This window comes from Rhinoderma darwinii, chromosome 1 (assembly GCF_050947455.1).
Source record: "Rhinoderma darwinii isolate aRhiDar2 chromosome 1, aRhiDar2.hap1, whole genome shotgun sequence".
NCBI lineage: Eukaryota > Metazoa > Chordata > Amphibia > Anura > Rhinodermatidae > Rhinoderma > Rhinoderma darwinii.
Window position 1 is genome coordinate 480,530,738 of NC_134687.1, and position 17,783 is coordinate 480,548,520.

The 17,783-nt window shown below is 40.6% G+C and overlaps 1 protein-coding gene across 9 annotated transcripts in view; it reads left to right on the forward strand.

The window, feature by feature from the left end:
* Nucleotides 1-17,783, forward strand: part of KDM2B (lysine demethylase 2B) — a 183,168-nt gene that overhangs the window by 154,504 nt on the left and 10,881 nt on the right. For 8 of the 9 annotated variants that reach the window (XM_075834347.1, XM_075834353.1, XM_075834358.1 and 5 more), the window contains 4 exons: nt 6,399-6,656; nt 11,277-11,315; nt 12,852-13,513; nt 15,366-15,529. In XM_075834347.1, coding sequence (XP_075690462.1) covers nt 6,399-6,656; nt 11,277-11,315; nt 12,852-13,513; nt 15,366-15,529 — 1,123 coding nt within the window. The remainder of the gene's footprint in view (nt 1-6,398; nt 6,657-11,276; nt 11,316-12,851; nt 13,514-15,365; nt 15,530-17,783) is intronic. The other variant, XM_075834369.1, reaches the window with a different exon arrangement.

Here is a 17,783-nt window from a genome sequence, read left to right on the forward strand (position 1 = left end):
CGGTCCTCCGATGCTTCCTGTCAGTGTGAGTGTCAAGTCACAATGACAGTTAGAACACATTACACTACGTGTGTAGTGTAATGTGTTCCAGCAGCGATCAAAGCTGCAAGTCTAAGTGTCCCCTAGTGGGACAAGTAAAAAAAGTAAAAAAAAGATATTAAAAATGTTTTTAAAAAGTGTAAAAATAAAAGTTAGAAGTGACATAAACAAAGAGTGCTTTTTTTTCCCTATAATAAGTCTTTTATTATAGGAAAAAAATGAAAACGTTAAAAAAAGTACACATATTTGGTATCGCTGCGTTCGTAACGACCCCAACTATAAAACTATAATATTATTTTTCCCGCACAGTGAACACCGCGAAAAAAATAAACGAAAAACAGAGCCCGAATCACTATTTTTTTTTGTTACCAACCCTCCCAAAATATACAATAAAAAGTGATCAAAAAGTCGCATGTACGCCAAAATGGTACCAATACAAACTACAACTCGTCCCGCAAAAAACAAGTCCTTACACCACGTTTTTGACTGAAAAATAAAAAAAGTTATCGCTCTCAGAATATGGTGACACAAAAAATAATTTATTTTATAAATAAGGGATTTTATTGCACAAACGCTGCAAAACATAAAAAAATTATATACGTATGGTACCAACCCGGAGTATAAAATATAATTGTAATTTATAGCCCAGGGTGAACGCCATAAAAAAAAAGAATAAAAAATATTGTCAGAATTGATGGTTTTTGGCCACCTTGCTTGCCAAAAAATGGAATAAAACGTGATCAAAAAAATTTCTGGTACCAATGAAAACTACAGATTGTCCCGCAAAGAATAAACCATCACACAGCTCCGGTGGAGAAAAAATAAAACCGTTCTGGCTCTCAGAATATGGCGATGCAAAATGTTCAGTGTTCCAAAAGCAGATAAGATCGGGCGCCATTTATCAGTGCGACACCGGCCACATATCGGCGGATTATTATTTATTTACTGCATTATTATACCCTCTTATTATACCCTGATGTACCCCGCACAGATGACATGTACCCTGATGTACTCCGCACAGATAACATATGCCCCCCACATTATAAACTGAAACACCAGTAAAACCCCAAACAGAACTACTACCAAGCTACATCTGCGCCCCAAATGCCGCTCCCTCCCTCCTGAGCCCTGCAGCATGCCTAAACACCAGTTTACGTCCATAGATATGGCATCGCCATACCCAGGAGAACCCGGGTTAATATTTTATGTGGTATTTGTCTTCAGTGGCACAAACTGGGCATAACATATAGTGCACTAAAATGGCATATGAGTGGAAAATTTTAATTTTCACTCCGCACCATGCGCTGCACATTAACCCCTGCGCGCACCACGACATAGCATGTCGTAGTGTGGGGGGTGATGTATGGAGCGTCTCACGTGAAAAATAAAGCATTTAAAACGGCAAAATCACTGTTTTTTGGTCACCTTGGCTCTACCTAAAAACTTAATAAAAAGTGCTCAAAAAGTTGTACCAAAAAATTATACCAATAAAAACGACCGCTCGTCCCTCAATAAATAAGCCCTCATACCGCTCTATTGACTGAAAAAGAAAAAAAGTTGTGGCTCTTGGAACGCGGGGAGGAAAAAACTAAATAAATGGATCAGTCCAGCAAGGGTTAATTACTTTCTAATGATAAACCATTTATGACCACACGTGGGGTATTGCCGTTCTCGGGAGAAATTGCTTTACAAATGTTGGGCAGCTTTTACCCCCTTTATCCTTTGTGAAATTGAAAAAATGCAACATTTTAGTGGAAGAAATGTCGATAGTCATTTTCACGGCCTAATTCTAATAAATCCTGCAAAAGACTTGTGGGGTCTAAATGCCCACTATATCCCTAGATAGATTCTTTAAGTGGTGTAATTTCCACTTTTGGGGGGTTTCCACTGTTTTGGCCTTCTCAGGGGCTTTGCAAATGCGACATGGCACCCAAAAACCATTTCAGCTAAATTTGTGCTCCTTCCCTTCTAAGCCCTGCTGTGGGTCCAAATAGCAGTTTATTACCACATATGGCATATTTCCGTAATCGGGAGAAATTGTTTTACAAATGTTGGGGTGCTTTTTCTCCTTTATTCCTTGTAAAAATTAAAAATGGCTACCTTTTTTCAGAAAAAAAAGTAGATTTTTACCTTTACAGAATAATTCCAATGAATTCAGCAAAACAACTGTGGGGTCAAAATGCTAACTTTACCCCTAGAAAAATTCCTTGATGAGTGTAGTTTCCAAAATGGGGACACTTTCCGGGGGTTTCCACTATTTTGTTCCCTCCAGTGGTTTCAAACACGACACGGCACTGAAAACTATTCCAGCAAAATCAGAATTTCAAAATCCAAATGGTGCTCCTTCCCTTCTGAGTCCTGCTGTGGGTCCAAACAGCAGTTTATTACCACATATGGGGTATTGCTATAATCGGGAGAAATTACTTTACATATGTTGGGGTGTTTTTTCTCTTTTATTCCTTGAAAAAATTAAAAATTTCTACGTTTTTTCAGAAAAAAAGTAGATTTTCATCTTCACATACTAATTCAAATAAATTTAGCAAAAAATTTGGGTTCAAAATGCTAACTATACCCCTAGATAAATTCCCTGAGGGGTGTAGTTTCCAAAATGAGGTAACTTTTGTTTTTTTTTATTGTTTTGGCCCCACAAGACCTCTTCAAACCTGACATGGTACCTAAAATATATGCTAAAAAAAAGGAGGCACCAAAATCCACTAGGTGCTCCTTTGATTCTGAGGCCTGTATTTCAGTAAATTAGCGCACTAGGGCCACATGTGGGATATTTCTAAAAACTGCAGAATCAGGGCAATAAATAATAAGTTACATTTCTCGGGTAAAACCTTCTGTGGTATAGAATTTTTTTTATTACAAATGAATTTTGTAAAAAAAAAAAAATGAAATTTGTAACTTTCACCTTTTCTTTGCTTTAATTCCTGTGAAACGCCTAAAGGGTTAAAACACTTTCTGAATGCTGTTTTGAATACTTTGAGGGGTGCAGTTTTCAAAATGGGGTGATTTATGGGGACTTTCTAATATATAAGGCCCTCAAAGCCACTTCAGATCTGAACTGGTCCTTGTAAAAATCGCCTTTTGAAATTTTCTTGAAAATATGAGAAATCGCTGCTAAAGTTCGAAGTCTTGTAACGTGCTAGAAAAATAAGAGTGTTCAAAAAACGATGCCAAACTAAAGTAGACATACGGGAAATGTTAACTAGTGACTATTTTGTGTGGTATTACTATCTGTTTTACAAGCAGATACATTTAAATTTAAAAAAATGCAAATTTTTGCACATTTTCTTCAAATGTTGGTGTTTTTTACAAATAAATATTGAATATATCGACCAAATTTTTTCACTAACATAAAGTACAATATGTCACGAGAAAACAATCTCAGAATCACTTGGATGGGCAAAAGCATTCCGAGGTTATTACCACATAAAGGGACACATGTCAGATTTGAAAAATCGGCTTCGTCCTGAAGGCCAAAACAGGCTCAGTCCTGAAGGGGTTAATATATTAAGGTAATTTTCATATGCAGCTTTTGACTGCATAGAAAAACCCACATGCTTTTTATAAAAAGAAACACTTTTTTAACACCTTCCCGGTATTTGAATACATTTACGTCAGTCAGGAGAGGGAGGGGGTGTAAGGAGCAGGTTCAAGGGCTGAGCACCCTTTATACGACGGAGGTGTCAGCTGTGTATTACAGCTCACACCTCGCACTAAGGCCAGGTTCCCACGGATCAGATACGCTGCGTAAAAATCATGCAGCGTATGCGACCTGGAACCTGCAGTACACTCCGTCCGAAAAATCGCATTGTCGTGCAGTTTTTTGGACGGAATTTCCACTGCGGAAAGCAGCACTTGAAAAAAAGTAAAAAAAACGTTTGCTTACCCCCTCCCTCTTCTCCGCGTGTTGTCTGGCTTGCTACGATGACGTTGCTGGCCGTGTGATGCTGCAATCTGTAATTGGCTGCAGCGGTCACATGGAGGTTAGACTGCAGGAAGGAGAGCGTTCTGGGTAAGTATGATTTTTTTTTTCTAAATCTTATCCACTTTGCTGCTACTGTAAATGCTGCGGCATTTCCTCCTACAATTCCGATGCGGAAATTCCGCAGCGTTTACCGTACATGGGAACCCGGCCTTTCTGCTGGAATCGGAGAGCACTCTGATCCCAGCCGTTTAATGATTTAGATCTATGCAATAAGACACCCTATCACACACCCCCGTTTCCTGATCCCAGGGTGCTAATGGGTATTATGGCAGCCTTGGGGGCCTAATGAAGGCCCCCATGTCTGCCACATTGGTCTTGGCAGGACTTAATAGGAGGATGCTAAAAGCACAATACACTGCAATATATAAGTTTTTGTTTTAAGAATGTTTGAATCCCCTAGTAACATAAGGGGAAAAAAATAAACTATTTCCCATTTTTCCCGTAATGTAAAAAACCCCCTAAAAAAAACCAATTGGCATTGTCGCTTCCGTAAAAGTCCTAACTATTACAATGCATTATTACTTAACCTGCAGGGTGAACGCCATAAATAAAATTTAAAGAATTAACAGAATTGCTGTTATTTTGATCACCTTACCTAAAAATATAAAAAATGTCATATAAAAGATTTAAAATGTTGTATGTGCCCCAAAATGTTACCAATAAAACGTCACCTCACCGCACATAAAACAAGCCCTTGCTCCGTTCCATCGACGAACAAATAAAAAGTTACTGGTCTTAGAATATGACGACACACAGCATTTTTTTTTTAACAAATTGTTTTTATTTTGTAAAATTAGTAAATGAGATTCACAGTTTTACACAAGAAATGAACATTGTTTTTTAATTCAGGTGCCGCTTAAAACCTTCATGGAAACAACATGTTAATAACGTGTTTTTTTTTAATATGGTTGTGGTTTTTCCAATTGTTGTCAATGAGAGAAAAACTATTTCTAACGTGGAAATATCCATACAATTCTCAGTCCTCGTTTTGACCTGCATTTTATAAATACGTATTCATTTTAATGTTTTTTTTTCTGGGGGGGGGGGGGCTTTCTATGCTGCCTTGTTGTTGTTCTTGGGGCATCTAACCGAATCAGGGCTACTACTTTATTAAGCTGGCCATAGAGAAAACCATAAAAGTTAATGGTCCGACCATAAAAGGTGAACTGCATTCATGACAATATTTTCTAATAATGATGGATTTGTGTATTTGGGATAAAAGCTCTGCTGGTTTTTGTTTTTCATTGTAAATACTGGTTTGGGAATGATCCCCGTTCTGGTCAATTAATTCAGGTTTCCATCGATTTTTCTTGGTCTTAATAGCATGGCCTGCTGTGCTATTCTATTCACATCTGCGGTTGTTGTCTTTGTTGCTCTGCTCCTTCAGAAGAGCAGAACAACGAAAATACTAGAAGCGCCTGTTCCGTTCCATCAGCGCCTGGCGGAACCCATTGACTTTTTAATGGGTTTTGTTGGTTTTCGGTTAAACGACGGTCACCATAGCGCAGCATTCTGCACTATTGTTTCCGGTATTTTGTGCCGTATCTGTGACGGAGGCCTCTAATGGAGCATACAACGCAGATGTGAACAGGCGCTAACAAAAACAATGTAAATATTTATCATGAAACCTAGCAGACCTGTCTATCCTGTAATAATAAAAGCCATGACCCAGTATGAACACAGCCCTTTGCTCCCAAGGCACTTTAGGGGATATTTATCCAAACAAGAGCGAGGGAAAAGCTTTTGCCCCAAAACAAATCAGATCCTAGCTCTTATTTCTGAGAGATCCTTTGGAAAATGAAAGCAGCGCCCTGATTGGTTGATATAAGCAGCTACTTTACTTTTCCCTTCCACTAGTTTGGTAAATCGAATATATTTTGGTATACATTGCCTAAATATAGAACACCGCAAATGTATTTCATTCTAAAATATTTCAGGAGCGATTTTAATACATCATCGACGCTTTGAGACATTTTGCATTACTTTTAAGATTACGCATAAGTGCAATGCTGTATATTTGTTTGCTTTGTATGACTAATACAGAGTTCAAGAACAAATGATTATATTTCTATAAACTTGACTCCACGTTTGATGCTACATTGACTAAGTGAATAGTCAATCGCTTAAATGCCAATTGATTTTACTGGAAATACTGAATATGCAAATTGGCTGCAGGCTATATTCTGTAAATAAGACTTGTCTGTAGTTGAATGGAAGGGGAAACTGGTGAAGATTTGGAATTTCGCAAGCAGCACGGTCCGTTCTTTCACGGCTAAATCAAGAATCAGTGTAGCTCAAAAGTGGAGACACATTATAAGCATAAGATATAAAGTGGTTTGTGTTTTCTCACTTTTTGGCCTACAAGCAAAAAAGAGGTCCAGGATTTAAGTACGCCTCCAACCTGCCTGGGTCTCTGCTTAAGGAGCAAAAGATGAATAGGGATAATAAAGAATTAACAGAACTGGTGAAAAAGCAAGAACGGGAAGAGACCCCCAGGCAGAACCCGGAGGAGACACCAAAAAAGAAAATTCTGGAAGGCATTGTAAAACGTAAACCGGAAGATGGTGTTTTTAAGAGGAAACGACCACTTGAAAAGAATATGGATCTTACAGTCAAGAAACAGGTCAGTATAGATAAGAATGTGGACATTAAGGGCCTTCGTTTTGAATAGATGCCGCAAAATAGTTATGGTTTTCTAATAAAAAGAAAGACGGACAGCTTTTTAGGAATCTTTTATATTCTTACAACTGTGGAAAATAGTGGCAGAGATTTAAAGCAAATAAAACACAAAGGGCTAATAGTCAAATTTGCCTTGTTGCCCATAGCAACGAATCAGTGCAGCCTTCATTTTTCCACAGCTTTGGCTAAACTGATTGGTTGCTATAGGTGACAAGGCCAGTCATTGTATGGACCCTTTTGATAAATGAGGGTTTTTTTTTTTTGGTGTTTTTCCCTTAGTCTTGACCTTACACATTTTGGCTGTGCAGACTAAATCTTCCCAACTCATTATCGTTACATGGAGGAAATATACAATGATGGCTATTTTACTGTGACATTATATCTGGCACCAATATTTAGGATCCCTCAACTGGCCAAAGATTCTTCTTCGAGTAACCCTGGCCATAGGCCTAGAGATTTTTTCCCCAAACCATTGCGTTTTCTGATATTGTTTTAGTGATTAGGATGGTTGCTGGGAAAGGGTCATGCACACTTAAATGCTTGCCACTATGCGCCCATGGAAAATCGGTCGCATGTATTGTGCTTGGACTGTAGTAAAGAATACAATAATCGAGAAAAAATGTGAAGCAAAATCATGTTTTGAATGATAGAGCAGTTTCCATAGAATGAATGCAATTAATTTTAGTACCATTGGTAGAAGTTGTTAACCATCGTAATCTCGTTCGCAATGAGTGCACTCGCTGATTTAGATTTCTCCGCTTCATAATGCACAGCCCTTCAATGCTGGGGCAGGGACCAGACACCACTGTTCTCCGGATTGGTGGGGTCCCAGTGGTCGGACCACCACAGATCAAACTTTTATAGCATATCCTGTGGATATGTTATAAATGTCATTTATTGAAAAAATGCTAATCTATACATCTATGGCCAGCTTAACACTCACTAATAATACCTGCAACTTTATACTGTTACACCACAGTGCTGCTCTCGGGTAGGTAAATACAGATTTTGTAGAACTGCTACACTGCGGACCACTTACTATATAGGTCTCTCACAGATCTCTCTGTTTTATGCTACTTGTATCTTCATATAGTTATACCACACAGTTCTGCTGCTCTCCCATAATCATATATTTTCTGGCCTCTCCCTTCCTTTGTGGAATAGGTGGTGGGTTTGTTAACCAGACGCTGTTGTTGCCACCATTCAGTAAGAATAAATCACTCAGTCTCTCCTCCAGTCCTCCATTTATTTGAGATGTTTTCCACCGTCATTCCCAACAGAAATAATGGAACATGTGCAGAGTGAAGGAGAGCCTGACATGTCCACTTTAGTAAATACTCTTATTACCCATGAAATAACAATTCTGGAGCGTCTTTTCTTTAAAAAAAAAATTGACAAATGGGTGTTACCATCCCCCTTGTCAATGGGGCGTTCCTAGATACTCTAAGGGTATGTTCACACGAGGTAATTACGTCCGTAATTGACGGAACGTGGACGTAATTGACGGAACGTATTTCGGCCGCAAGTACCGGACCGAACACAGTGCAGGGAGCCGGGCTCCTAGCATCATAGTTATGTACGACGCTAGGAGTCCCTGTCTCGCTGCCGGACAACTGTCTCGTACTGAAAATATGATTACAGTACGGGACAGTTGTCCGGCAGGGACTCCTAGCGTCGTACATAACTATGATGCTAGGAGCCCGGCTCCCTGCACTGTGTTCGGTCCGGTACTTGCGGCCGAAATACGTCCGTCAATTACGGACGTAATGACCTCGTGTGAACATACCCTAACACTGTCCAGTATAACAGTATAAGACGATGTAGGGAAGCGGAATGGTAACTCCCAATTAACAATTTATCCATACGTTTCCAGGAGGAATGCCAGAGGAGCGTCACGATGTATAGCTCTTCTCTGTGGATATCACAACAACATAACCTGAAGCATATGAGACAAAAAGGTGTACGTTATGTATGTTTCAGTGGTCCAGCTCTGCTATGTGGAAAAACATAGCAGGGCTGGAGCCGGTTCAGAGACAGGCAATCAAAGTAATAAATGTAATGGGTAGACTGCAGAACCAGAAAGCTTACCAAGTTTTTGGAAAAAAACATCTTGGGGGTGACCTAAAAACTATTTATTAATATATCAAAGGGCAGTACTGAGATCTGTCTAATCTTTTTGTCTGTAACCATAAGGCCTAGCTCACATCAAGTTTTGTCCCGAAGTGTAGCATTTAAGTCAGGAAAATTCCTGATATACACACTAAATGTTTCCATAGAGCGTATATCTTTTTAGTAGACTATGCTATCCCCATCCTGAGGGATCCCGTAAAAATAATGTATAACGAACGGTATACGTTATTTTGACATGGAACCTTATGGGTTTTGGATGCACTGTATGACATCAGTCGGGAAACTCCCGACATTACTGTCCATATGTGGATAGTGATGTTGGGAACTTCTCAATGCCCAGAGTCCCAGGGCAGGACATCCGAAGCGCTTTGCCCGTGGAATTTGGTCCTAAGGAAGCTCCTGGAATCTTGCTTCTCCAGCGTTGCTGACGCTCTCCGAGAACTGTGGCATCTCAAAGCTCCTTACGTCACTGTCCATATATGAACAGCGATATCGGGGTGGAATCCCCAGCCAGAGCGTTGTCGGCGCTCTGGCCGGGGACTGTGGCATCTCAAAACTCATGACGTCACTGTCCATATTTCGACAGTGACGTCAAGGGTTTCTCCAGACCCGGAGTCCCGTCTAGAGTGCTTCCAATACTCTGGCTGGGAACTCCGGTACTGTAGCTCCTGATATCACTGTCACTTCTCCAGAGCCAGAGTCGCTGAGGCAGAATGCTTCCGATGCTCTGTCCAGGAACTCCGGCATTGTAGCTCTTGACATCACTGTCCATATATGGACATTAACGTTGGGTGCTTCTCCGGGCACAGTGCTTTAGGTAGCGCTTTCCCTGGGGGTTTGGCAATGTAACCCACCGTATACAGTGGGATATGTTTCAGCCTGCCAGCGGAGGTATACGTTGCGGGTTTTCGCAATATATACCTTGAATGGAAGGCTATGACGTGATGTGAACAGGGCCTAACAAGGGGCATCCACTACATTTAGCTGAAAGAAGGTTTCTACATCATCATAGAAGGGGTTTCCACACTGTAAGGCTAGATTCACACGAACGTGTCCGCTTTGCTTGCGTAAAAAACGCAGCGTTTTTCTTGTGTTGCCATCCTGTGTGGCATCAGTGTGTTCTGTATGGCATCCGTTTTTTATTTGTGCTGGTGCACATTTGTTCATTTTTTTTATTTTCTCTGCGTTTGTTTAGAAACTTGTGTGTGAATCACACACCCATTGACTTCAATGTGTGCGTGATCCGCAAAAACGCACCAAAATAGGACATGCAGTGCGTTTCACGCAACGGAAACACTCTGGGTGAAAAATTAACAACGTTCTTCTGAATAAGGCCTAAGGGTGGTGACACTGTGTAACTCTCTGCCAGAGAAAGGTGTGATGCTTGGTTTGTAGAAGTATTGTAAAAGGGCCTTAACGCCTTTCTCGAAAGAAATAATCAGAAGCTATCGGTACTACCGTAGCTAACAAGAGATGGGTCAATCATCCTGGTCTACTTCTTCCTTTTTTTTTTTTTTTTTTTTTTTTTAAAATGAGGAAAATGGTTTCCTGTCTTTTCTCTTCCTTTGGAGATAGCCGCACATGTCTCTCTGTTTTCTCTCTATGTTAAAGGGTTTTTCCCAATTTACGCTTTTATGGCGTATCCACAGGATATGCCATAAATAACTGATCGATGCAAGACCAGCTCTGGGACCTGCACCTATATCGAAAACGGGGGTCAGTTTCCCAGTACATTAAATGGTGCCATTAAAAACTACAACTCGACCCACAGAAAAACAAGCCTCATATGTCGACGGAAAAAAAAAAAAAGTTATGGCTCTTGGAAGGTGGGGGAAGGGGTTAAAAAAAGACCATGCTGACATCAAACAGAGGGATGAGGCAGGACTACATATCGCATAAATATAGATAATTTTATATGTATAAATATGTAATACTGCCAATTCATTAAACATACAAACAGGCAAGTGCAAGTGCATGAGAGAATTGTAGGGCAGGAAAATCAGACTTTAGCCTGAAGTATATAAAAAGTAATAATGAACATCCGTAGAATAAAGTGCAAACGACATGAATTACTGCAAACATCCACCATACCCGACGCATGTTTCGTCTGCAGCTTAGTTTGGGATGTCGCCATACCGTCACTTGGTTGGAGTTAGTTGTCTTATAGACATTGAATAGATCCAAATCTTTTTCCATGTCAGAGTCCACAGTCTGACTTAAATAATGGTAGTTACAATGTAAAGATTGATCTGAAGCCACATAATGTCCCCGTCACCGCACTGAACTGCCATACACAATACTGGAAGGGTTGTCTATGACTGCAGTCCGTGATCCAGGTAAAATGCAGTAGAAGAAGTATCCCAATGATTGTGTCATGTCTTTAGTAGTATTTCTGTACTTGGAATGTAATGACATAATTTCTTTCCTTTTCAAGCTAAAACATGGAAAAGAGGAAAAGCTCTTCAAGAAAAAGGTATTTTTGGTGTTTCTAGGGGGATATTTTATCAGTTGTTGGTTTATTTATTACTAATGACTGGTATTTGTGATGAGTGACTCCTGATTCATGGATTTGCTGGCCCTATAGTATACCATGGTTAAATAGGCTCTGTCACCAGATTCTCAAATCCCTATCGCCTATAGCATGTGATCGGCGCTGCAATGTAGAGAACAGTAACGTTTTTTTTTTTGTTTTTTTTTAAATGTTCATTTTTGGCCAAGTTATGAGCTATTTTATATATATATATATATGCAAATGGACAACTGGGTGTGTTTTTTTTTCGTATGTCCAACTGGGCGTGTATTGTGTTTTTAACTGGGCGTGTTTACGTGTATGACGCTGACCAATCAGTGACCAGTCAGCATCATACACTCCACAGCACATAGTGTTCTTACTAGAACGATGTGCAGCCACATACACAAGTGTCCTGATAATGAATACACATGATCTCCAGCCTGGACGTCATGTGTATTCAGAATCCTGACACTTCTGAATCTTTTCTGTGAGATTACAGCAAGCCACACGTAATCTCACGAGGTAAACGAGATTTCGTTTCCCTTGCTGGAAATCTCACAGAAAAGATTCAGAAGTGTCAGGATTGTGAATACACATGACGTCCATGGATTTCATGTGTATTCATTATCAGGACACTTGTGTATGTGGCTGCACATCGTTCTATAGTAAGAACACTATGTGCTGTGTAAATGAATGGAGAGGAGTGTATGACGCTGACTGGTCACCGATTGGTCAGCGTCATACACGTAAACACGTCCAGTTAAAAACAATACACGCCCAGTTGGACATACGAAAAAAAACACGCCCAGTTGTCCATTTCAAAGCTAATTTGCATATATATATATATAAAATAGCTCATAACTTGGCCAAAAATGAACGTTTTAAAAAAAAAAAACAAAAAACTTTACTGTAATCTACATTGCAGCGCCGATCACATGCAATAGGAGATAGGGATTTGAGAATCTGGTGACAGAGCCTCTTTAAATAACGGGCCAACGGTTGTCCAATGCATCCCAAAGGGAGGATCAGACACCGGCTTTCGTTTTACCAGAGAGGTCTGATACCGACGCGTTTTAATGTAACTGTTTTTATGAAAGTAGCCTTTTATGTTCCATTATGTTGCACTGGCTCCTGATTTGCTGTAATTCTAATGTGAGATTTCGACAGGTCATTGTTTTAACTTCTGCTTATAGATTTTATATAAAAAAATAAAAACCGTTTAAAATCTGCTAGCTACTACATTATGGAGTTTATTCTGGAAAATACTTTCACAATTTACCGTTCAGATTATATGTTCGATGTTTTAAGAGATTCAGCCACTTTCTGAAATCCCACAGTGCTCAGAGTGAAATAATTTGTCCTTTACTGAAACAAACACATCTTATAGATTTCCGTCTTTTCTCTCATTACATTCATTCTAGCCAGATCAAATCGTACTCGGCGTAACTTCTATTTCTCTTTCACAACTAAATGTGACACTAATTTCTGTGATTTCAGAAGAGACCTTGGAAGACTCCTGAAGCTCTCATGGCCAAAACATTAAGGCGTATAAAACAAGAGCCTGATGATGATTTGCAAGAGACCGTCCCAAAACCTAAGGAGAGTGACCAGTCCAGGTCCAGCTCGCCGACTGCAGGTCCCAGCACTGAAGGTCCAGAACTAAAGGAGAAGAAGAAAAACCGAAGGAAAAGGAAAGTTCCCAACAAAGAATTAAGTAAAGAATTGAGCAAGGAACTGAACCAAGAGATACAAAAAACCGAGAACAGCTTGGCTAATGAAAATCATCATCCCATCAAATCTGAACCAGAGAGTGAGGGCGAGGAGCCCAGAAAATGTATGAACAGTAATGGGGAGAGAATTCACCTATCCCCAAAACTGAATGGAACCCCAAAGGAGTACAGGCACCAGTCTCTCCCAAGCCCAAGAAGCACAGCAAGGGTTATTACACGTCCTCCTCCTTCCTTATCACCCCCTAAATGTATGCAGATGGAGCGCCATGTAATAAGGCCTCCTCCAATCAGCCCTCCGCCAGATTCCCTCCCCCTGGAGAATGGTGAGACCCACGTGATGCAGAGAGAGATCTGGATGGCCATCTTCAGCTACCTCAGCCACAGGGATTTATGCATCTGTATGGGAGTCTGCAAAACATGGAACAGATGGTAATCGAAAATCATTTTCTTGTCTTTAGTGACTCGTCTGTCGTATTAATTGGGGGAAATTTATTTTGGAGATGCGTCAATCGGACGCATTTCCAGTCTGCTGTGCGCAAGAAAAGGAAATCCACGCCATTTACCAGTTGGCGTAGATTTCCACTATAATTTATGGCAGTTTCTGGCATAAATTTATATATTACATTTGTCGGACCGCAGGGGGCCTGCCAACTTTAAATTCTGCCCACTTTTCAGTAAAGTACCGTGAGCGGCGAAAATGCCACAAATCAAATTTTTTGCATAAATTGTGGCATTTGCACCTTTTCTACGTCCAAAAACTGGTGTAAAATTATTGATAAATTCCCCCCATTCAGTTGTGCAGTGTGTACATTAACCTTTATCAAACTATTGTACCGAAATGACAACTGCTATTAGATTCCAGAGGACTGCAGCACATTTGTGCATATTGTATATGGCGTTATTGACCTTTCCCAGCACTTCTGATTTAGTAAAATTTACTTTTTATCCAAACAAACTAGTGCAATATACTAAAGCATACCAATTATATTTTACTATTTTTTAGGGAATTACTGTATTGCAGTGTAAATTTATATACAGCAAAACCTAGTTCATCCAGAAACCCCAAAGAATTGGTTTGCTTTCGTACATTGAGACGCAAAGCACTCTATTAAAGTAAACCTGTCACCAGCATTTGACCTATTGGACTCTACTCACCCCTCGCTGGCCGCTGCTGTGAAAAGTTCATTGGCGTTATCCCCTCTCCTAAACTCCTCCCCTGACCATAAATAACAGTCTGCAAATATTTCGCGCCTTTTATGGTAATAATCCGGCAGTCTCGTTCGTTCCTTTTCTTATGCCCGCCGAAAACTGGCCCACCCTGAATTTTAAAATCTCGTCTGAGAGAGTGCGCCTGCACCCGTCATGTATGGTCTGATACCTTTCCCTGCTTCGTCTGGGCCTCTAATCTACTTACTGCACATGCGCCACGATGGTGTCCCTTTGTGCGTACGCACCAGAACAGGACATCGATGTGCAAGTCCGGGATTTCACGTGTGCTGGGGGGGGGGAGGAGTAAGTCGGCGGGGGTTAACTCGGAAAGGCTTGAGAAATTAAGATCTGACTCTTTTATGCTCATTTGCATACGGAGCGGGAACACTAAAAGCTGAATACTAAAGCTACAGAGCCGACTTAGAAGATGATTATAGGGTACATAAAAAAATGATTTTCACCCACTACCACCAGGTATTGCTGGTTTAATAGGTGAAATGCTGGTGACCGGTTTCCTCGGAGCTTGGGATCGCTTACATTGAAACTCACTTCATCTAATAGTGTATTCTAGGGTCGTGTGCCAGCATTATAACCCTATGCTAAGGAGATCAGTGCACTATATGCAATAAATCTGCACATCCACATTCATTCACTACTTCTCATGTTCTGCTTGGATATTTCTAGACCTGTTTTCAATAACATGCTTATTAATAATGAAACTGCTGTGCACTGCCGGCATGTACAGATAAGCATGTTTCCTGGAGTTAGGGGCAAGCACGGTGTTTATGCCATGCACTCCTGCAGGCTCTATCCCCAAATGTGCCTGTAAATAGGCAAAGAGTGTCAGGATTCTAGGAGCGGTTTTGTCACACATTTTCCTCAATACCATAGAACTTTTAGGTTTGTTTTCTTATAGTAATGTAAAATCGAAATCTAGGCATGCACAAAATCACTTCTGCTTACAAAATTCAGAGGATAAAAAATGGAGAATTCCCAGAACCCAGTAAATATTTGATGTACAAATATGGTCTTTGTATTCTGCTTTGACTTAAAGGATATGTCTTTGTGATAGGTGTTGTGATAAAAGACTGTGGACTCGTATTGATTTAAACCGCTGCAAATCCATCACTCCTCTAATGCTCAGTGGGATTATCAGAAGACAGACGACGTCCTTAGATTTAAGCTGGACTAATATATCAAAAAAACAACTCAGCTGGCTCATAAACCGGCTCCCAGGTACTGAACTGTTAATCTTTCATTTTAGAGGGATTCTATATCGTGTAAATTGGCTATATATGTATAAATGTATATTGACCTTTTAGACTGGGCGCGAAGGTCAAATTTACTTCCTTCAAAAGTATAAGGAAGGCCCACAGGTAAGCTGTGCCGAACGGGATTTCTTCATTTAGACGTCCCTTTTATATAGGGGTGAAGTCGATTGGTTGTAGACATTTCTGCTCTCTGTTCCATTAATCTGAATAGGGCTTGCAGAAACCACCGCATTTCAGATGTATTGTATGGCTTTTTCAGTCGCAGAAATTTCTGCAACAAATCTCCTGCGTGTGAATTCACCCTAGCACTGCTTCGTTTCCGTATGAACATATGATGTGCCATCCTAGAATGTAATGAGTGTATTGGGCACTCCTATTAGAAGAATCCATTCATACTCTTAAAAAAGTGGGAAAACGTATTTCACGCAGTAACGATCTTGCAGATTCTTACACATAGTGGATTCAGGCTGAAAGACACCGTAAAGGTATGTTCACACTTGAGTATTTTTTTTAAGCTGAATTTGCCTACAAAATCAGATATTTTTCTAGGCTGATTTCGGATGCACATTTTTCAAATGCAGGCTGTTTTGATAGCTGTATTTGGCGGTTTTCGCACCCAAAAAAATGCCCTATCTAGTCGGCACTGTTTTTTTTTTTTTCAGTTTCCCAGTGCTCCCCAGTGGGAAATTGTAGTGCGCAAGATGGGGTAGCTGGCTTTTTTTTTTTTTTTTTTCTTCAGTGCTGCTGAATTGGTTTCAGCGAGCTGAGAAATCAGCGCCATGTGAATCGCACCGCTGATTGCTATTGGAAGTAATGGGAGACCAAAGCGAGGCGTTTTCCACGCTGATTCAGATGCTTTAAAAGCGCAGAATCGGTGTGCAAAAAGCTGTCTTCAGCCTCATTCAGATGAGCACGTTGTATTTGACAGTCTGTATTACAGATGGAACACCTGGGCACCCTGTGGTTCTACTGCACCGAACTTACAGCTTCATAGCCATCCATAGTGCTGTACGTTTTGGTTCAAAAGAATCGTGGAGGTCTCAGTGTTACATCCCAAATGCACACAGTAGAATATGATTACAATACACCCGTCTGGAAATAGGAAAGAAAATGCTGCAGAAATTTCAAGCCTTATTCAAGGTATAATACAGCGAGCCATTGGTGGGGCTGTCATAGATTGATAGATTAAGGCGGCAGCACATCTTCCATCCAAATTCACGTGACCCCTGATCTGACTCTGATTCACACAGCATCTACTGTGTGGACCAGAAATCCATTTCTCTATTCCTTCCTATGAGATGCTCCATGTCGGTCTCCTAGGAGTGAATAGAGAAACTGACTTCCAGGCGACACATCAGACGCTGTGGGAATCGGTCACATCGGGGGTGACGTAGTCTAACGGGAGGATCAAACAAAGCGCTCAGTACGTTTTGTAACCTCACTATTGTTTAGGTCGTGACTATCTATAGGTGATCTTTACCTGCTAGTGATTTCACTCAGTGCTTTTGCGTAGCACCATTAGTGTACAACTGTGATCTGTGACTACAGTGCCTATAGGGGTCTGAAACACAACCTTTGTCTATTGATTGGTTTCAGACTGCTGCTCTTTCCCTCCCCAATGCAACTCTGCCTATTCTGATACACAGTAGCCAATCACAAGTTTACCAAGAAGTTAGTACATTGTGAGCTGTTTTTTAATTGCTATGTACTGAGGCAAGTGAGAATTACTAAAAGGGAGCCTAGAGGTTCGCTTTAATCCCTTGACGGAACTGTACGTCATGGTGTGGAGGTTGAAGCATGGAGCAGGCTTACGGACTGAGCCTGCTCCAAACGCTGCAGGTGTCCGTGCGTAATACACCGCTACTGGCCAGGAACAGCGAGAACTCTGATCCTGGCCTCTTAACCACTTAGATGCCGCGGCACACGACGCCACCCCCTGACCTGTGCATTGTGATTGTTTGGTGCCGATGGTTGTTAGGACAGCCTATGGGCCTAATGAGCTCTACCATTTCTCTGCCCCTGCGATTGCTGGTTCAAGTCCCCTAGGGGTACTAATAAAAGAAAAAATTAACAATATTTAAAGTTTTTGAAAAGTGCAAGAAAAACAAAAAAAATAAACCTTTTCCTCTAAAGTAATGTAACCCCCCCCCCCCCCAAAAAAAAATCTGTTTAGTTGCATCCATAAAAGTGCAAACTATTACAGTATAACATTATTTAAC